This window comes from Cotesia typhae, unplaced genomic scaffold, assembly GCF_013202065.1.
Source record: "Cotesia typhae breed Kobodo isofemale line unplaced genomic scaffold, CoteBio_Ctyphae scaffold_13, whole genome shotgun sequence".
Lineage (NCBI taxonomy): Eukaryota > Metazoa > Arthropoda > Insecta > Hymenoptera > Braconidae > Cotesia > Cotesia typhae.
The window spans coordinates 14,644,966-14,667,518 of record NW_027423774.1 but is presented as its reverse complement, the minus strand read 5'-3'; the positions used below and the strand labels follow the sequence as shown (position 1 = coordinate 14,667,518).

The window sequence follows — 22,553 nt, the reverse complement described above, 5'->3', positions numbered from 1 at the left end:
AAATTCGGCCAATTCCTTTCGAATGGGGCCATTCGTGATCAAATCGGTCAAGCATTTTAAAAGTTATGAGAGGTTTACATCCACATACTCATACATAGTGACACCCTTGCAAGGGTAGTTTCCTAAGACCTCAGAACATCGAGATCTGATGAGAATTTGAATTTTGCAAAACGGGATAAAACCTATAACTTCCCGATTTTTAAAAATTTTAAATTTTCTTAGTGGGAAGTTAAAATTTTTTTTTGTCAGTTTTGCAACATCTGCTGTCAGTCGCTGGAAGAAGTGAATCTTGCAATTTATCGATACAAAGAGAAGAAATTAAATGTTCAAAAAAAAAGAAATTTTTTAACACTTACGGGATCAATTGATGTCAAATTTTCATAAAATTTGATTTAAGTCAAATTCATTCAAATATTGTTAATCCGGTTGTGACAACAAATCTAACAACGATCAGAACAGCTTTCTAAAAATGAAAAAAAAAATTGATATGTGATGAAAACTCTATTTTGAAATCTTGAAAATTGAATAGAATTAATTTATTACTACAATTTTATTTACAAAAAGTTAAAAATTTTGACCTATAATTTCTTTAGCTAGAGACAATTTTAAACTCAGTGACATTAATTTGCATTGGAATCAGAATTATAAAAAAATTCAGTTCTTTAAGCGAATTATTTTTCGACGATTAAGATAATTAAAATATAATAGAGGAGAGATCGTTTTAGAGTGGAGGTTGATACGTCATTGAATTCTGACGCTTGTCTAATACTATAGGTACCAATCGTAAGAGCTTAATATTAGGGTGAAGCTAAGTGGCAGAACAGCTGACGCCACGAACTCCACCCCAGAAACGAAGTCCGTGAGCAGTAGTATGAGTACAAGGCAAGAGATTGAGTGAGCAACTGAAAGAGAAAGAGCTTCGCCGACCTGCACGCACGCTGCGGCTCGTCTTGAGTGTGTGTGGATGAGATTTAGGGAGCGAGAGTGCAAGCCTGGCTCCGACACTGATTTGTAGCGAGCTTTGTTTCGAGCGTGAAAGCCTTGTCAGAGAGTTGCCTAAAGAATTGCTTTATGATCAAATATTATGTTAATATTAAAATGATATATACATTTATATATCGTTTTTATATTAATATATTTATATATATACTCACCACTATTTCGGCGTCGCTCATAATCATCTGCAAGAATAGCTTTTACGCCGAATTTGAGTTCCGGTTTTTCTTTTGTTTGAATAGTTCGAGATGATTTTATAGGAGATGATGCAAATGAGTTAATGGGACTTATGTCCCGATCAAACTGACCGTCATTAAAATTACGATTATAATTATCCTCAATACTTATCCTTTCTTCAGTTTCACTTGTTATTTTGATTATTCTTAATGGATCTGGATTGTCACAACCTACCCCATCCCTATCAAGTTCTACGTCTCTTGAGGTTTGTTCATCATCCTGAAGATGACTATCTTCCACTTTTATTCTTTCAGTCAACCTTATCTGTGTCACCTGCTCATGATAACTAGTAAATTCACCATCCGTTTCTGGTTCAGTTTCAGTCTCCATATCTACATCTATTCTGACTGAACCATTTTCATCATAATCATCAACACTGTCCGTATGACGACGTAATCTCTTATGATGGCCAATATTATTGACTGTAATCCCGGTCTTTTCTTTATCGCGTTGACACGCCATCCAACTTGCTGCCCAATTATTTAAAGTTAAACTCAATTCACTATCTGGAGCGGTGTTTCTTTGTAAAAGATTTTCCATAAGAAAATTTGAAGCAGTTCGTTGCTCCAAATTTTTTAACATCGTAGCGGGTGAAGGTATCATAACTGTTTTTAACACAAGTACTAGATATAAAATATTAAATATTAATCTTTTAAAAATTTATTTATACTAACGATGAAGATTTATTTCTGATTAATAAAAATATTTCCATATTTAACTGAAATGACACAATTTTTAAATAAAAACACTTAATTACAAAATTTTTATGTTCCTTAATTATACAGGTCACTGTATACAGTTGTATTTGTATTCACTATAATAGATCACTTAAATAGTGAACACCACTGACGATCGGTTTAAATCTGTATGACAACTCGAATGTGACGCGAATGTACAACCCTCGAATGAATAGGTGGTCAGAAGAGATGTAGCATTTCTCTCTCTTTCTCTTTCTCTCTCTTATTCTTGTTCATGATGCCCCTACCCTTAATGATCTGAGGGAGGCTTAGCGACGATGCCAGACTTGCTGTTTCACTGAAAGGGGAACGCAGTTTCTCTGAGGTTAGATTACTTTCAACTTCTACTAAACGGAGGTTTCACTATCTCGTCCATGCAATCGCTTTTTTTTTTTTTTATTTCTCCCTCTCAGTTAGTTTAGATAATACAAACGATAATCCATGCTATTCAAGGTTTAGCCTGTTTGGTAATGTCGTAATAAAATCATACTTCCATCAAATAGCACCGCATACCCCGTGAAACAGAAAACAGATGAGCGCGCGCACGTCAGGGTTACCGTAGTAAAGAGTAAAGGGATGTAGAGGGGCTGTTCATGATAGCAACCAAAAGAGAACGTAAATGAGTGAGACGTCAAGCGCAAAAGAGAAAATAAAAAAAGTTCAGATTCGCATTCCTTTAGTCAACGATTGGATTTTATTTGACGATGCCTCGCGTTCTGCCGGCCAATCCTCGTCGAGTTACGGGGGTGAAATCAACCACGCCCATCTTGGCCACCCCCTGCAAATATAAAGGGTAGGGCATGTATTCTGCATTGTGCCTACACCCTTATCAAGTTTATTATCTTTGCCACCTATCGTGATCTGTATGTTTAGCCGTTTAACGCAATGTTGTTTTTATACTAGAAAACGATAGCTGCATGTGTGTGTGTGTGTATGTGTGTGTTCGTGTGTGTATAGTTTAAGTATATCCAATGCTTATTTCATACGAAATACATCTCCATCAATATTTCCTCTATATTAGAAAATAAGATACTTTTATTCATAAAAAATTTTCGATAGATATTTACGCTAAAATTGATAATTGTGCTTTGCAACAGTTCAATGAATTAGTTATTAGTCAGACATAGACATTAAATTTAGTTTCGAATCACCAAATATTGCTTCGCCAATTCATAGTTACATTTTCCAATTTAATATCATTTAGAATTCATCAATAAATAAACATTTATTCAATTATCATTTACTGTCATTAATATACATATATCAAAAAAATTTGAAGGTATTCCACGATTATCATGATTTCTGTCGCGTAAATCAACATTTCTTCCTTTAAGTTTTAATTTTTTTCTCATAAAATTTTTTCGCCCTATCAATTTTTCTTGAATTATCCTTAAAGATTCCGTTAGTGGCGATATTAACAAATAAGATCGGGAAATCATAGAACCAACGATAACGTTTCACTATGTTATCGAAAAGGGAGAGACTTCGAATAAACCACGCCCCCACATTGAAAACGTTTTAGTAAATGATATAAGAGTGAAAGAGAAAGAATGCCGGCCAGCTAGTGCACTACGGCATTGCTACTTATCACTCTCTAGCTCAATACGCTAGACTCGAGAATCGAGAAATTTTGTATGATTGCAAAAGAGATGAGTATGAAAAAAATAAAAGACACAAAAGGTCTATGGTATATGGTTGAAAGCAGGTAGAATAAAAAATAAAAATAAAAAGAAAAGAAAAAAAACAATAAAAGGGAGGAAAAATAATGAAATGAACATCACAAGTCGGGTAAATCGTTGAGAATTATTATAAGAACCAGCAGCAGGTTATCGCTTATATAAATTGAAAGCAGAAAATGTGTTCTGAATCGAGCTATCGAGCTCTATTTTCATCACTCTCCATCTTTTCCACCATTCAAGATCTAATTTTTTTTTTTTACAAGTTTTATTGCTTTAAAATTTTTATTTATAATTTATCAACTTCGATTTCCAAACAGTTTAGTTGCTAAATTTTAATTGAGTAAATTGAATTACATTTTTAGAGTAAAAGTATATATCATTACATAATGGTGGAAAAAAGTTTTTCTCTTTCCGATTTTCAATGGGCATCTCTATAAATTATAAAGTATGATGATAAGAAACTCATCATACAAGTCACCTTTAAAGCTTGCTACTACTTTCAAGTTTGTAGCCTTTAAGAATATACGTATTAATAAGTTATTGAGCTCTCCATTCTCGGCATATATGAATTCTTCTGCATTGTCGAGATTTTTAAACTCACTTCAAAATATATACATTGTATATAATATGTAGCACAAATAGTCCATATTATAGCATATATATATATATATATATATATATATATATATATATATATATATATATATATATATATATATATATATATATATATATATAAGCGAAATACCACTCACTCACTCATCACGAGATCTCCGAAACTATTCGCCCGATTGACTTGAAATTTAGCATACTTACTCCATTCGTGATGTAGACGCTCACTAAGAACGGATTTTACGCAATTCCTAGCTATAATGAATTTTTCGTCTACCATCACGTATGCTACTCCCTCCCCTCCCTCTCATTCTTCCCCTCCCCTCCCGTGACTTCTTCCCCCTTCCCTATATCTCTCTCTCTTTTTTTTTTTTTTTTTTTTAGAAAATGTCATTTTGATTCGCCAATCTAAGAAACCCATCAAGTGGCACCCAACAATTATAGAACTCACCCCCCCCTCCCCCAGCGCAACCACCCACGCTAATCAACCGTTGCCATGGTTACCGTTGCAGTGATTACCGTTGCTATGGTTACAGTTGAAATGGATACCGTTGCCATGGTTACCGTTGTCATGGTTACCGTTGCAATGGATAAAGTTGCCATGGTTACAGTTGCCATGGTTACAGTTGCAATGGTTACCGTTGCTATAACAACTGTTAAAATGAATAAATTGTAATAACAAATTCGGTTGTAAACTAAATTCAGAGGAATGATTAGAATAAAAGTAGAAAGTTACTAAATACAAATATTCTATACAATTATTATTCAACAGTATTATTCTATACAATGTTAGGCAAATACATCGATTTTTATCGATTGATTGTTGGGACAGTAGGAATTCATAATCATACTTTTTTTAAGAAAGAATAGCTTAATCATTAATAACTGAAATAGTTAATATGTATTGGAATGATCATAAAGGATGAACTCCATACATCATAAAACAGATAAATATAACATAAATATTAATGTTGATATTGTTAAATGATTATACTGATTTTAATGATTAAAATTAAAATGGTAAATTGTGTTTGATATATCTTCTCTAAAATTTCACAACAATATCGTTAAATTATTATAAAAAAAGGAAGATTTAAGATAATTATTAATAAAATGAATAATAATAAATATATTTCTTAATACCACTTAATTTGTGATGAATTTCTTAATAATAAAGATTAAAAATTTTCATTTTTATATTTATAAGCACAAATAAATTTATTCATTAACTTATCGATGTTAATTTTCAGTAAAATTAATATAATAACATTGTTGTTTATATTTCCAATTAATATGTGATTAATTTCATATTGATCACTAAAATTCATATTTTATAAAAAAATGGCGCTAAGATAAGAAATAATAGGATTAATAGGTATTAATAAGTAATAATAAGATTACCAATCTTAATAACGTTATTGAAGTTGGCGCTTAGACAAAAGAATAATAACATATTTATTCATGTAATTTAAAAACAAATTCAGAGCTGTCAAAAAAATTATTTCATAGACAAAAAAAATATATAAAATTTTAATTAATTATCTAAAAATACATAAGTTATAATTATAAATAATTTAATTTAATTCAATTATGTTATTGGTGAGTTTTGTTGATATTGCCCTAATTTTTTATAATTTAAATTTACTCCCGTTGTGTTGGTGAGTTTTTATGACACTTTTAATTTCCATTAATTTGTTAATGCTTTTTTTAAATTGATATTAATATTTTATTAACGATATTTTTTTTATTTTGATTAAAATTTTTATATTTTTTAAATTCAGGATAAGATTCAAGTCTATTGAAAATTTTTATTTATAATATTTAAAAAATTTTTATTATGAACGTAGAATATATTTTAATAGGTGGGCATTATATCCCTTTCCGAATTGTCGAGATTATAGGCGACGGAGCGTGTTTATTATCTACTGTGTCCCTACTGATATACGGCAACGTATCGAAGGCTGACGAAATTCGAAAAGAAATTGTTAAACATGCATCAAAAAATAGGACAAGATTTCAATGCGTCACACAAATGCCATCTGGCGCATTTACTTATACCTTACTGATAGAACAACAAACAACTGAACATATGAAGTATGAGTCTGTGGATACAGTCATAGAAGTAGAGGAAACTGTTCATTATCCTGTTGAGTTTCTGCATACACTTAACCCGCCAGGCATACCACCTCATATTCTTCATCTAAAGATTGGTACACCGATAATGTTGTTGCGTAACTTGAATCCTCCCAAATTGTGTAATGGCACCAGACTACAGGTAAAAACTCTGCGGAAAAATTTAATTGAAGCGACCATTTTTACAGGAAAGTATGAGGGAGAAAATGTATTCATTCCAAGAATACCTTTGATTCCATCAGATTATCATTTTAAATTTAAGCGTTTGCAGTTTCCAGTTAGAGTTTGCTTCGCGATGACTATTAATAAAGCTCAAGGGCAGAGTTTAAAATTAGCTGGTGTAGATTTACAAAGTGACTGTTTTTCCCATGGTCAATTTTATGTAGCATGTTCAAGAGTAAGTTCCTCTGAAAATCTCATCATTCTTCAACCAGAGAAGCGAACGAAGAATGTTGTATATAAAGAAGTTTTAAACATGTAAGTACATTATTTTAGATTTTATATATTTTTAACAATTATTATAAGTAATCATATGATAATAATATGTTCTTAAATGTAATAATTGAAAGAAATAAATTAATGTGATAAAAAATAAAAATTTCGTTGATATTTATAAAAATTGCCATACATAAAAAAATAAAGAACATCAAAGTGAAATTTACTAAAAATATAACTCAATGGGTTTAAAAAATAAAAAAATATAATATATATTTATTTTCATGTTGGTAATTTTTACATGGTTTAGGCCTACTGGGGACCCGCCATGTAAAATAATGGGAACGCATCTTACTACACAGTACTTCATGGGTGATGCGGAAATCTATGTAATGACAGATTTAATGACTAACTGACCCATTGATTGATTGATTGATTATTAATAATAAAATACTTTTCTCATATATTTAATACTTGCTAACACCGGTCATCACAAACAATCACTTTTCTCTAATTCAAAATTTATATTCATTATCTTTTTGAAATTAATCATTTTGTTTATATTTTTCGTCTAGGTTACACCATAAAATTTTATTGTATGCCCAGCGAAGCGGGCGGGTATCAGCTAGTATATATATATATATATATATATATATATATATATATATATATATATATATGTTAGAGAGGCAGCAGTTTTTGTTGGAGATTCAGCATCTTGTGATATACTCATTTGTATTATTACAATTAATTAATATTCACACTACGTTGACAACCATGTGTCTACCTCGGCCTAAGCGTACCACAATAAAACAATTTAGTTAAACCTTATTTTACAAAATATTAAAGTAACAGTACATTTCTTAAAATTACTAAAAATCGAAATATTCTAAAGAATATTCTCATCACTTCGTCAGAAAATACTCCACTGTACTTTACTCTCCGACATATATATATTGTTGAGTTCTTGAATTTCTTTGTAGATTTACATGAGTATATGGGGTTGAAAATATTTGTTAGATATCTACAGATTTCGATAGGAGGCGTTTGTTAACTAAATATGCCGATCAGAATTTGTTAAAATTTAGGTTTCTGAATAAACTTTATCCTTAGTACATAGATGAATTCTAAAGAAAATCAAATTTTATGAAACAATACATTAATAATAAAATCAAATGTTTATGTTATAAACACAAGTCTTTACAACTGTGCTAAGATAAAAATCATAAATGTATATGCATGAGAGAATATAGAAACTTAATTTTTATAAAAATGTTAAAAATCAATAAAATTTTTGAAATTCAAAAGAAAATCAAAATTATTACCTCAGGATATTAGTATTTGTGCACCTCGGTAGTAATAGTGAATAAAATATCATTCTAAAATGCAACCATCAATCTATGCCAATATATCATATTGAATACATGAGCTAAAAGAAATGATTTGAAATTTATCAAAAAACTTCATACTACTAAATAAATTTTCGAGTATTAATAATGTTAACCCATGTAGAAAAGTATGGCGGGCCCAGGCTTGGCCCAACTATGCAGAACTATAGGCCAGGCTTGTAAGCCAGAGTTGACCCAGTCTTGGTTTAAGTCTGGAATGATAACACTGACCCAAGCCTGGTTACCACGACTGGCCCATGTCTGATCACCAGCATTAGGCCATAGTTAATTTTCAAGTCCGACCCATGCCTAATTACCAGAACTAGGCCATAGTTAATTTTCAAGTCTGACCCATGCCATTTGATAGAAAATGATAAAAAAAGAATGCTTTAAGTGTCATTTTTTTATGATATTTTTGATGTAGAGCTAACGTAAGTTAAGACCGTTAGGCTCTTGATTTAGACCTAAATTTCACTAATTATAGAAACAAAGTAAAAATTGTATTTATGCCAACCAAGATTTGAACCCGAGCCGCGCGCTTGCCAGATGGATAATTAACTGCTACATCGTTCTACCAATAAGTTGATGTACATCTCATCATTCTTATAAACTAAATCTATATGGTGACGAAGTGTAACGCTTTATTATTCATAAAATTTATGTTATTAAATATTGTGTGTTGATGAAAATTAACTATTTTTAAAAAATTTTTATAAGTTAAAAAAATGCAAGAGTCAAGTACTTATATTACTTTAGACTTTGTACATCGTTCTGTATATTTTTTATATTTTATTGTAAATTTTAATATTTGAAATTATCAATATCAAAAATTTAACTGTAAATTATATTTTAATTTTTTTAAAACCACGTTAATTTTGACGATATGCAATTGTATTGGTTACATAATAAATTTTCAATTTCAACATTTTCTAACAAATATTCGTTAAACAATAAATATTTACTGTTTAAAATTCTATAACTTAATGATTAATTAAATTTGAATTTTCCATTGAATGGCCAAGGCTAGGTTACCCAATTCTGGCTCAAGTCTGGGTTACCATTTAACGGCCATGACTAGGCTTCCCAGTCTTGGCTAACACTTGGGTAATCATTGAGTCGGCCAAGGCTTGATTGCCCAGTCTTGGCCCAAGGTTGGGTTCTTTTGCCTCGGCCGTTCTATGGCGAACCAGTCTTGACTCAGGCTCGGATAATCATTGGGTTGGCCAGGGCTGATTACTTAGTCTTGACCCAGGCATGGGCCAATATGGGAGCGCCAAGCTTGGTTGCCCAGTACTGGGCTAGGCAAAGCCCCGTCATTTAGCTCTAGCAGTTCCTACATGGGAAATACTAAACGATAATATTACATAAATTATTTAGAATACAATAAATGTATTTAATATAATTCTATTTTTAATTATAAATTTTGTAATTTACTGTCATAAGTTCTGAAATATGCACTTAAATTTATTGCAAGTTGAGAAAAATTTTATGTTGAGTTGATGATACCCCATATAGGAATCGCCAGAGTTGAACGCCGGGGCCAAGCTTGCGCCAATACTGGGGTACCAAGCTTAGTGTTCCAGTCTTGGCCCAAGACTGGGTAAAGTAGCCTCGGCCGTTTCTTCGGTAAACCAGCCTTGGGCCAAGCCTGGGTAGCTCAGCCTTGGCCGATCCATGGCACGCCAGCCTTGGCCGTTCTATGGCATGCCAGCCTTGACCCGGGACTGGGTAACCCAACCTTGGCCGATCCATGACACGCCAGCTTTGGGCCAAGCCTCAGTAACTAAGGAAAATATTTGTAAATTTTTAATTACCTTTATTTGATTGGAATAAATATTTAAAAATATCATCACTATAAAAAAAAAATAATCAATATAAATAACTAACCGTAAAAATCTGCTTCTAAATAGACTTGGCTTATAAGAATGATAAGCTTTAGATCGACCTGTCGTTTTAATGGCGTAATGGGTTAGGCGTCGGCTTGCAAGCGCGCGGCTAGGGTTCGAATCTCGATTCCGTCAAATACTTTATTTCTCTACATTAAATCGGGTAAGCCTTAATAAGTAATTACACGTCACAAACTTGCGTTAGTACTACATTGAAACAGAGAATCGCTCATTTAATTAAGATTTTCTACTTTTTAAAATTAATTTTGCAGATTTGGGTAAGTTTGGCACAGTCATGGTAACCAAGACTGGGCCAACTCTGGGTCAACTTTGGGTTAACTCGGGGTAAACTCGGGTATACAAGCTTGGCCCAGTCATGGCAACAAAGACTGGGCCAAGTCTAGTATACCAGCTTGGGCCAGAGTTGTACAGAGTTGGGCCAAGTCTGGGGCAAGCTTGGGCCCGTTGTTCTTTCCTACATGGGACGATTTGTCTACTGTTACGATACATATTTGCCTATTTAGCAAGTAGTTAGATTGAAGACACACAAATTTAGAATAGTAACAATGTTACCGTATATTTAACTAGGAAATATCATTACGAAAATTATTTACATTATTACAAACAGAACTTTGTAGTATCGCAAAAATCTTTTGTTTCGAAATCAATTAAAAAATTTAGAACTTCTATGCATATGTTTCACTTGACGAAATTTTAATCGACTTCAATTGCTCAATTTTTTTAATTTTTAACCAGTGATTTGAAAAATCAGAATTACAATCATGTGTGACATTTAAGGTAAAATTGAAAGAGTATAATGGATGAGGACGATAATATTATTATACCAATAGGGGAGCAGTTATGGACACGTGACGTTCGCCTTATATCGTTTGTTCTTATACCATGTAATGTCATTGTCATATAAATGTAACCGTATCAAATATATGCCATTCAATGCATCTAAATTGTTTTCCGGCTAATCAATTGTTCAATATTTTGTGATTACTGTCAAACGCCTTTCAATCCCACATGCTTTGATTTAATTTATATTATTTTTATCTCAAATTCGAGTAGAATATTAAGCTTTATATATAGAAAAATGTCAATTTGTGCCAAGTAAAAATTATTCTTCTTAATTTTCAATATCTCGCGATAGAATTCAGTAATTTTCAAAAAGTCGTGAAGTTATTAGTTTCACCCGAGGTTTTGAAAATCGAGTTTTCATCATATCTCGACGTTCTGAGATCCCAGGAAACTATTCGTAGTATTCCTACTGTGTGTGTAGATACTAGGGTGAGCCAAAAAAATTAACCTATTGAATTTATCGATTAAAATGAACCTAAAAACGGAGAAAAAAAATTTCCCTGCAAGGCAGGATTTTTAGCTTAATTTTAAAAGGTGTCAATGAGCAATTGAAGTTTACCATTTAAATAATACGCAACAAAATATCTTTTCATGAAAAATACCATAACTTTTGGACCGTTGAAGATAATTTTTACATTGCGGATTCTTGTAAAGCATAAAATTTACTAAAAAATCGAGTGTGGCTATTTGTACTTACCCGTGCTGGCACGGAGCACGGGTAAGTGCAAATAGCCACACTCTAAAAAATCTGCCTACCGCCGCATCACCGTTGAACTACAACCGTTTGGCTAAATATTTTGCCGCACGCTAAAAATTTAATCTACCTAGCATCACCGCACCACTGCTGTATCACCGTCGCACCAATGCTAAATCATATCTACAGTTTCACAAAAAATGGTATCATCATTAATTTATCACGCAATAATTAATTAATAAATAACCCGACAATAAATTTTAATGCAAGACCTATTGTTCAATTTGCTTTTATTCAAATGCATAAAATTAAAACAAAAAAAAAAAAATCTGGAAAACGGTTGACCCTAAAGGCCATCCTTCTAACTTTCCGCTAATTCGATATCTAAGCGTTTAAAATCGCACTTATGACATTTTTGAGCTCTTCGAGCTCAAAGAGTTAGCTGTTCTGAGCTTTGAAGCTCTTTGAGCTCAAAAGTCTGGTAGAAGTTTAATAAAACAGTATTTTTGAATTTTAAATTTTCAATTCGAAATAACTTCTGAATGAATGAACCGATTTCCACGCGGTTAGCAGAATTCCACGCAGTTTTTCAAATTTTATGATAAACTTTTGAACACCAACTGATCAAACCGAAAATTTTATAAAGATTTGAAAAATTCAGTTTTTCTGAATTGTTTCAACAACGATAACTCACGAACCAATCGAATGATTTCCACGTTTTCGAGGGCGATCGACGTGGTTTTTTTATTGATAAAACCAATAACTTCCCGAATTTTCAAAAATTTTCAATTTCTTTTAGAGGGAAGTTAAAATTTTTAAATCAGGCTGAAGTACCGCGAAATTATTGATTTTTTTAGTCGTATTAATGATGTGGTTTTTCAATTTCGTCCTTGGATTCCACAGAAGCGGTACGTAAAAATATTCGTAAAAAATACATTTTCGTAAAAAATAAAAATTTTATTTTTAGTCGGGGTGTCACAGCTGAGTTGCGGCGAATAGAGATTTCTTTACTTGTCACGGCGGTGGTGCGGCGCCGATGCAGCTCTTGTAAAATAATCAGAATTCTCACGATTGTAATGCGGCAATGGTTCGGCGGAATTCCGTTTTTACTCGGGTTAGGGTATTTTTTTTCTAATCAAAAATTCGTATATTTAAAAGCTTTGAAAAGTGAAACAAAATCAAAATATACAGTTTCAGTGTTTTTTGATTAAAAATGTTCATAATTAACAAAAAAAAAAATTAGGAATACGATAGACCCTGAAAGCCATCCGTGCAACTTCCCGCTAATTCCATGCCTAGGTGCATAAAACCACTAATGATGTTTTTGAGCTCTTCAAGCTCAAAAATACAATTTATGTATTATTTTGAGCTCGTCGAGCTTAAAAGTCTGATAGAAGTATTATAAAACAATATTCTTTAAATTTTCAAACCGCAATGGGATTGGCGACGATTGGCGTGATTTTTCAAGCTTCAGGGTGGATTAGTATTTGAAGTTGATCGATAGAGCCGTTTAAAAGATATTCCAAAAAAACCACTTTCAAAAATGATTTTTTTCTTATTTTTTTTTAGATTTTTCAAGATTTCTTGAAATCTATTGGTCCGAATCGATTCAAATTCTCAGGAAATCCAAGTTTGTGGGAACTATTTAGAACGCCGTTAAGTTCGTTCCGAACGGTTCAGTCGTTCAAAAGTTATAAGCGAGTCACATAGACACATAGTCACACACACACACACACACACACACACACACACACACACACACACACACACACACACACACACACACACACACACACACACACACACACACACACACACACACACACACACACACACACACACACACACACACACACACACACACACACACACACACACACACACACACACACACACACACACACACACACACACACACACACACACACACAGTGACAACATCGCGGGGGTAGTCAGGGAAGATTCCTATGGCCTTCAAACATCGAGATCTGATGAAAAGTCGATTTTTGCAAACCGGGGTGAAAACAATAACTTCCCGATTTTTGAAAATCTGAGATTTTTAGCGGGAAGTAAAAAATTAGGAAAACGATAGACCCTGAAGGCCATCCCTGCAATTTCTCGTTACTTTCTTAGATAAGCGCTCTAAATTGAGCTTATTACGTTTTTGAACTCGAAGAGCTCAAAAATATAATTTCCATGTAGTTTTGAGCTCTTCGAGCTCAAAAGTCTGATAGAAGTTTAACAAAACACTATTTTTTGAATTTTCAAACCACAATGACTTTTGAATGAATGAACCGATTTTCACACGGTTGGCGGCATTCGATGCAGTTTTTCAAATTCTATAAAACATTTTTAAACGCAAATTGATAAGACCAGAAGTTTCGAAGTAATTCCGAAAAAACACTTTTTTTTGGTTTTCTTTTGACAACGATAACTCACGAACCAATCAACCGATTTTTATCGGACTAGCAGCGATCGACGTGATTTTTTTATGTTAAAAGCTGATTAGTTTTTGGAATTAATCGGTAGAGCCATTTAAAAATTATTCCAAAAAATCCACATTTGAAAAAATTTTTTCTGTAGTTTTTTTTATATTTCTCAAAATCTACTGATCCGAATCGATTCAAACTGTATTCAAAATCTAAGTTTGGTCAAGCCCTTTTGTTTACTCGGGTAACAGTACGTCCGAAACGTTCAATATTGGAATTAGTCGGACCATGGTGCTCAAAGTAGGATCAATTTCGGATCAGGAGATTCAATATCCGATCGAAATTTCAACTCGGGTACTTTAAAAAAAATTTCAAAAAAAAATTTTGAAGCTCTGATTCTGAAATAAGATACTTGAAGCTACAATTCACTTTTTTTTTTTAGCTGTACGACCATTTCCTTTAAGTTGCAGCCTGTTCAAAAACCCCCAAAAATTTAGATTTTTTTCATGCTTCCTTAATTTTTGTGAGAAGTGTATCTAGTGAGAGAAGAAGAATCGTCAACTGCAACTACTAGTGCAATCCTTTGTAGATTTCCAAGCATACAATCTGAGCTATAACTGGACATTTTGAGATACCGGAATCATGGTGACTCACCTCATATTTCGTGCCAACTATAAGACGCCCATATTAAGCGAAAGATGAAAGATGTAATAGCAATCTTCAGAATCTCTCTCTTATAATCTAGACACGGGGCTGAATAGCTAAGATGTTATTGGGGATGAGGAAAATATGATTAAAATTGTAAATTGATTTGTTGATGTTTGATGACGGGATAGACAAGCAATTTCTTAATTCTCTTAACATTACAAAACGCTGAAATAAATTAAGAGTTTGATAAATCTAAAAATGCACACCTCATAACGCTTATTTAAATTTTATTAAATATATATATATGTACCAAAGACTAATCGATTTTACTTTTTTTCATTAATTATAAGTAAACGACCCTGAATTAGACAGCCGTATTGGAAACGATATAAGGGGAAGCAATTCTGGAAATATTTAAACGGGTTGTCGTTTACTCGTTGGTCGCCCCTATAATTTTTTAGGGCGCCACTGAAATTTTGAACTCAGTTTCCAGAAACTGGACCCGAGCATGAAGTAGGTCTTTAGGGTCGTGAAATATTTGCTAAGAGGAATAAAAAATTTACACTAAAGAAATACATTTTTTAAAACTGTTTAGTTAACCAATCGCTTTGACGATTATAATATTTCCTTTCACAATAATTAATAAAAATTTATATTATATATTCACACACACACAACTCTCAGACGGTTATATTTCACGTTGTTCAGCTGACCACGTAGCCGCAGTGCCTGCTGTCCCCAGAACCCTCACGCTACTCTATTTACTTCGCGCTGTTCACCGGACCTTCACGCTATTCTACCTTAGTTCACACTATCCCCCAGACCCTCACGTTACTCTAAGAGTATCTACCCCGGAACCAGAGGAGTATACCATAAAACAGAAGTAGTCCTCTTTACACATACAACCAACACTATTTTTCTTTTTCAAATTTTACATAATAATTTTTCAACATATTAATTAATTTCCATCTTCCATTATTTTCTAATTATCCTTTCTTATTTTCTAGTTACCATTTTTCTAAATCCTAATTCATTGCCGTGGTCTTAATATTATAACAATAAATATTTAATCTAAGAGTTCTTAACCCTCTGAAGCTTCTGGGCGTTTCCCCCACTCTTGGTGAAATGTCCCCTTCTACATTTACTCCCACGCTCCCTACTCCGGCGCCGCGCGAAATATTTAGTCCCACTTCGGCCTCAGAGGGTTAATATCTTGAGTTAATCAGATTTTGTCTCGACCGAGATTTCAGAGTTTAGGGTGTGACAAAGTAGACGACTCTCTAGGTCGTGAATTTGTGTGTCAAATTTTTGTGATAAATTTTACAAATTAATTATTTTTAGATTTTAAGTTGATTTCATCTTCAATAATTTACTTAAACAATTAACCAAATATTTAATGATTCTAATTTCACCTTTTATTTGAACACTTTACTAAAATTTACGTTCAATTATTCATTGAATTATTTACTGATTTTAAATTAATTTTTTTTTGAATAACCCATGTGAAAAAATTAGAAAAATGATTGACCCTAAAGGCCATCTCTGCAACTTTCCGCTAGTTCCATATCTAAGCGCTTAAAATTGCACTTATGATGTTTTTGATTACTTCAAAAGACTCTATAAAAAATGATGAATTTATAATCATTTGTGATTTTGCTGATGTTTATGCATTCATTCTTCAAGATGCGGCCCCCAGATTCTATTATAATAATAACCAATTGACGATTTATACTGTTGTTATTTATTATAGAGAAAATAATATGCTCATTCATAATAGTTTAGTTGTTATCTCCTACTGTATGTTTCATGATGCAGTTGCTGAGCACGTCTACACAAAAATCGTGATTGACTATAATAAAACTCTATCAACGAATCCAAAGAAAATTTATTTTTTTTTTTTAAATGGCGCACCACAGGAATACAAAAATTTTAAGAACTTTGTTAATTTATACCATCATGAACAAGATTTCAAGTTACCAGCAGAGTGGCATTTTTTTGCGACAATACATGGTAAAGGACCATGCAATGGTGTTGGTGGCGCACTGAAAAGAAAAGCAGCTCGGGCAAGTCTACAACTTCCTCTTGATAAGCAAATCACTGACCCACAAGAACTTTACCAATGGACATCACAAAAAAGTAACTTGCCTAATGTTGTCGTGAAATATTCCTCTAAAGACGATTACGTTTTAATGTCAGCAGTTTTAAATGATCGCTTTGAAAATGCTAAATCGTTAAAAGACACACAAAAAATTCATTGTGTGATACCTAGCATGGGTGAAAATATGATTGTTAAAAAAAACTTACATTCAACCGATTTTACAACATAATCTATTTTGAAACCAACTGTCAATCCGAGAAAGAGAACAAGAAATCAGAAATAGTTAAATAATTCTACTGAATTGCTTAGTATAACATAACATACTGTAGATTCAAACAATAAAACAATCATTTTTAGTTATATGGTAGAATTAAGTAGATAGGTACAGAACTATTTTCTTTTATTCTCTCAATATATTTACATTTCATAGAATACCAGTTCGTAAAACTAAAAATAATGACTTGGAAAGTATAAAATAAAAAATTAGGAAAACAGTTGACTCTGAAGGCCATCCCTGTAACTTCCTGCTAATACCATATCTAAGCGCTTAAAACTTCACTAATGATGTTTTTGAGCTCTCCGAGCTCAAAAATCTAATAGAAGTCTTAGAGAACATTATTTTTTGAATTTTCAAACCGCAATAACTTTTGAATGAACCGGTGATGTTAGCCGAGTGGTCTAAGGTGCAAGGCCTATAAAGCACTCGGACTGGCTCACCGACCAGGCGTAAGTTCGAATCCCAAGCTGGTCTTAGAAACCATCTTGGTTGATATTCGACCCTTGCCGCGTAGATTTAAGATTTTCACAACCCAAAAAGACCCCAACGTACCACTCCCAACAGTTAAAGTCGGCGATATGACCACAGCAGTTAAAACCGACTCGAAACAATAACTAATGACAATAAACAATAACAATAACTAATTAAAAAAATAGCTGTTTTATGCTTTTGAGCTCTTCGAGCTCAAAAGTCCTGTTAAGTTCCGATGAAACACAATTTTTTTAATTTTCAAACTGTTATAACTTTCGAATGAATCAACCGATTTTTACGCGGTTGGCAGCAATCGATGTAGTTTTTTGAGCTCTATAAAAAATTTAGAACAAAAAAAATTGATCTAATAAAAAATTTCGAAGTTATTACAAAAAAAAACACTTTTCGATTTTTTTCGACAACGATATCTCACGAACGCATCAACTGATTTTGACATTTTTGGTGGCGATCGATGGAAGTTTTCAAGGTTAATAGCTGATCAGTTTTTGAAGTCGATCGGTTCAGCCGATTCGGAGATATTTAAAAAAAATGAAAAAAGAACAACTTTTTTTTCACTTTTTTTGCATTTTCTCGAAATCTATCGGTCCGAATCGGTTCAAATTTTCAGGAAATCTAAGTTTGGCGAAGCCCTTTCGAATAACACCAACCGCGATGAAATCGGTCAAGCCGTTCAAAAGTTATAAGCGGTTCACACACACACACACACACACACACACACACATACATACACACACACACGCGCGCGCGCGCGCGCGCAGGACGTATGGACATCATCGCAAAAATAGTCAGGAAATCTTTTTAGGGCTTTCAAACGTCGAGATTTATTGAAACCTCAATTTTTGCACAACGGGGTAGAAACGATAATTTCCCGATTTTTCGAAAATCATTGATTTTCTGAGCGGGATGTTAAAAATGAACAAATTTTTGTCCCAATATATCAATAAGAACTTCCAATTCATATAATTGGGACAGTAGGAAAGTATTGTTTGTTTATATTTATATTGCAATTTATATTGAAAAATTTAAAAATCTTCAATAAACTTGAATTTTTTGTTGAAAAAATGCGAAAAAGTTGTTTAAAAAATCGAAGATATCTGAATCCCACTTCAACAAAGAGCTTAAAAAATTCGTTTAACAGTCTAGTAAAACATATATTTTCTTCAAGAAATAGTATATTACATACCTAGGCCAGTAAAAAAGAAAAGTCTCAGATCACATGTAATTGTGGGCCGAGGCGAAGCCGAGGTTAACCAACATGTGGTATGAGGCTTTACTTTTTACTGGCCAAGGTGTGTATACTATTTTTCTGCTCGACGTAGCCGGAATGTGGCAACTTCGTTTAGCGCAGCGGCCAGAAAGTTGCCACTTTCCGGCCGGAGGGCAGAAAATTACAAATGTTGATCTTTAAAAAAAGTCAAAATTGGAGTTAAAATATAAGAAAGAAAATGGTGAAAAAGAAAACTTTGATTTTTAAAATCAAGTGATTTGGCATGAAGTGACTGATTCACCCTGATTTGACACCCTGATTCACCCTGATTCAGAAAGATGATTTAAAATGATTACCTCCATGTTAATTGTATATCTATATAGTATTCAAATCCGATGCATTTTAATCATTTCAAATTAATTTAAATCATTTCAAATTAGATTTCTTAATCAGGGCATACAGGTATGTGGGCATCATCGCGGAAACATTCGCGGAAACTTCCTAGGACCTCAAAACATCAACATCCGTTGGAAATTCGATTTTTGAAAAACGGGGTGAAACCAATACTTCTCTAACTTTCGAAAATTGAAAATTTTCTTAGCAGGAAGTTAAAATTTTCGAAATTTGGTTTTCGAATTTGTTATGAAATTAATTTTTAGACATTTTTTAGACGATTTTGCGAGTTTTTAACCACCTGATTTTTGGGTAAACTCTTATTGAATTGAATTTAAGATTGTTGAAAAATTATCATCTGACAAATTTAAGACTTTGTTGAGACGCTTCGTTTAAATGTTCCGGGACTTTGTTGCTGTGAGATCATCTTAAAATAGTCTTTAAAAATTTTTCTAAGATTTCACGAACCAAATTTCAAAAATCTGCTATCGGAATTTGTTTTTGGTGTCTTAAAACAGTCTTGGTTTGTGTCACGTTTAAGATCAACGACGTTTGTAAGATACTTTTAAGACGATTTTTTTTTTATACGGGAATTCAATTAGACAATTTATTAAATTTATTTTATGCTGGTTAAAGCCAAATTACTCATTACTCAATTACCAAGAATCAAATTATACACATGGCATCAAGATCTTGAGTTAATAAACCGATGTTGTTCCTACCACTACTTAAGAATTTGGCCTATGTGTCTTGATTAATAACCCAAAATTATTCCGAGTATTATTAGTAGATTTCTTAAAAATCTAACTACTGCAGCCATCCTCATAGCGCAACTTTTAAAAAATTTAGCCATTTTCTGACTCAATTTGTCGAGCTGAGTCAGCAAATGTAGGTCGTTCAAAAGACTATCTATGTATGTATATATGTATGGGGCATATTCCATGCCAACTCAACCTACCGATGAACTTTGCATCACCGATTTCGCTAAAACTGAGGCATTTTTTTCTACCCAAAAGACAAATTTTAAGCCTAGTCTCGTAATGGGATAATGATGCTTTATAACTTGTTTAGAATTTTAAATTCACAAATCTTTAAGCGAATCCAGCAGTTTTCTGTCAGCTACCTCCAGTAAATCTTCAACAACAAGATCACTATAAGAAACTTGATCTGTGTAGATGAATTCCAAGAAGCTTCTAAAAGTTCTAGGTTCAATGTCAGTCAGCATTATCATCTCTTCCGTGTTATTTTTTTCTTTCGTCACAAGAGTAAACATCTTGAAGAACATTTCCAGCTCCAAAAGCTCCATCTCCAACTTTTATAATGACGTCGCAGTCTTCCTTGGTTTCAAACATTCTTCGGTAATCTTCAACCACATGCGATGTTGGTTCCTTCAAAGTGATGCTGTTAGAGTACGTCATGGGATCATCATAGGCCGTCAGTTCTATGTATATTTTCTGTATCATTCGGAAAAAGCTCACCTGTCTTTTCTTCCAAGTCTGCTTTCTTGACAAACTCAGCATGAATATAACTGTCAGTGCCATTCTTGAACCACTGTCTGAACTCAGTGACATTGACTCGTTCATTCTTAATATTTATAATAAACAAATAATATTTAGCCTTCACGTCAAATTTTTGTGCAGAAGAATAATGTAAAGATACCGACATCTAAGACTTGTCTTCAGATTCTTCATTCTCGGTATGAAGTCTCAGATGCCACTTTATTTCTTCATCATTCGCCCCTGTTGCACACTTTGGCGAATCCAAGTTAAATTTGTGTTAAACATCATCACCGGTTTTTTCAATGTACGAACTGATATCGTTCATTCTCCTATGGATGTCCATAGATGTTTAACTTCCCTCTAAAAAAATCAAAGATTTTCAAAAATCGGTTATTGTTTGACCTCGTTTTGCAAAAATCGAGTTTTCATCAGATCTCGAAAATTTAAGGTCACAGGAAGCTTTCCTGACTACCCCTGCGATGTTGTCACTATGTATATATGCATGTATGTATGTATATGTGTTTTTCTTTTTAACTTCCCGCTAAGAAAATCAATGACTTTCAAAAAATCGGGAAGTTATTAGTTTTACCCCGTCTTGCAAAAATCGAGTTTTCAACAAATCTCGACGTTTTGAGGACCTAGGAAGCTCCCCTGACTACTCTTGCGATGGTGTCACTATGTGTGTGTGTGTGTGTGTGTGTGTGTGTGTGTGTGTGTGTGTGTGTGTGTGTGTGTGTGTGTGTGTGTGTGTGTGTGTGTGTGTGTGTGTGTGTGTGTGTGTGTGTGTGTGTGTGTGTGTGTGTGTGTGTGTGTGTGTGTGTCTGGATGTATGTAAACCTCTCATAACTTTTGAACCGCTTGACTGATTTAATCGCGGTTGGTGCCACTCAAAAGGGCTTGACCAAACTTAGATTTTGAATACAGTTTGAATCGATTCGGATCAGTAGATTTTGAGAAATATGAAAAAAAAGAAAAATGTGTGTTCGGCGTCGTCAATTTTGTCGGGGCAGTATTTGCACGTTGGCGTGCTACGCAAACCCATCTTGAAAAGATAGGCGTTAAAATGTCCATGTCCCGTCAATAACTGGGTCAAAAAGAAGTCCGTTTCTCCATGCTTCCGAGAAAGCCGGATGTTTATGTCCGGAATCAGGCATGCCGTCCATCTGTTTATTTCCCCGGATGTCCATCGGTCCTGTCACTCATATAGTATTTCTGTCGTTATCTTCGCTCTTGCCTCCTTTGAATTGTCACCATTTGTTATGGCGTTGTAGATTTTCGCCCTTTCAAATGCTAGGAAATCGATTAGCGCGGCACCTGCTATGACTAATACGGCTGCTTCTGAAACTGTGCGGTAGGCACAGGTGACTCTGAGCGCTCCTCATGGTTGCACTGCCGCTATCTTTCGCCGGTAAGTCTTCTGCTTAAGGATATCCGCCCATACATCCGCTCCGTAGAGTAATATAAAGTGGACTACTTCTAGAAGCCTCCTCCTTTTTCTGGTTCGTGGTCCCACTGTGTTGGCTATGATTCTCGACAGGTTGGATACTGTCTTGTTTGCTGTCGTGCAAGCGTTTTCGAGGTGTTCTCGGAAAGACAGCTTCTTGTCGATCACAACTTTTAAATAACGCAGTGCCCTTGTAGATATCAATGTTGTTTCGCCCATGTCGACGACAAAAGGTTTTGGGAACCACTTTTGTCGAGTCAAGACGACGATCTCGATTTTCTGCTTGGCGAGTTTCAATTAATGATTCTCAAGCCAATTTTCGACGGCGTCAATGGTTTCTCGAATAAGTAGTTCTGCCTCCTCGGCACTGTCTACTACTATCGTAGCCGCGACGTCGTCCGCGAA

At 33.6% G+C, this 22,553-nt stretch overlaps 2 protein-coding genes across 2 annotated transcripts in view; one reads left to right on the top strand and one right to left on the bottom strand.

Annotated features, from left to right (window-relative positions):
- The window catches only part of Dbx (homeobox protein Dbx), a 67,663-nt gene extending 65,153 nt beyond the window's left edge, over positions 1-2,510 (bottom strand). The window contains exon 1 of the mRNA XM_074255107.1: positions 1,155-2,510. Coding sequence (XP_074111208.1) covers positions 1,155-1,836 — 682 coding nt within the window. The 5' untranslated portion in view covers positions 1,837-2,510. The remainder of the gene's footprint in view (positions 1-1,154) is intronic.
- Positions 1-22,553, top strand: part of LOC141534949 (uncharacterized) — a 206,498-nt gene that overhangs the window by 143,020 nt on the left and 40,925 nt on the right. The gene's annotated exons all lie outside the window — the stretch shown is intronic.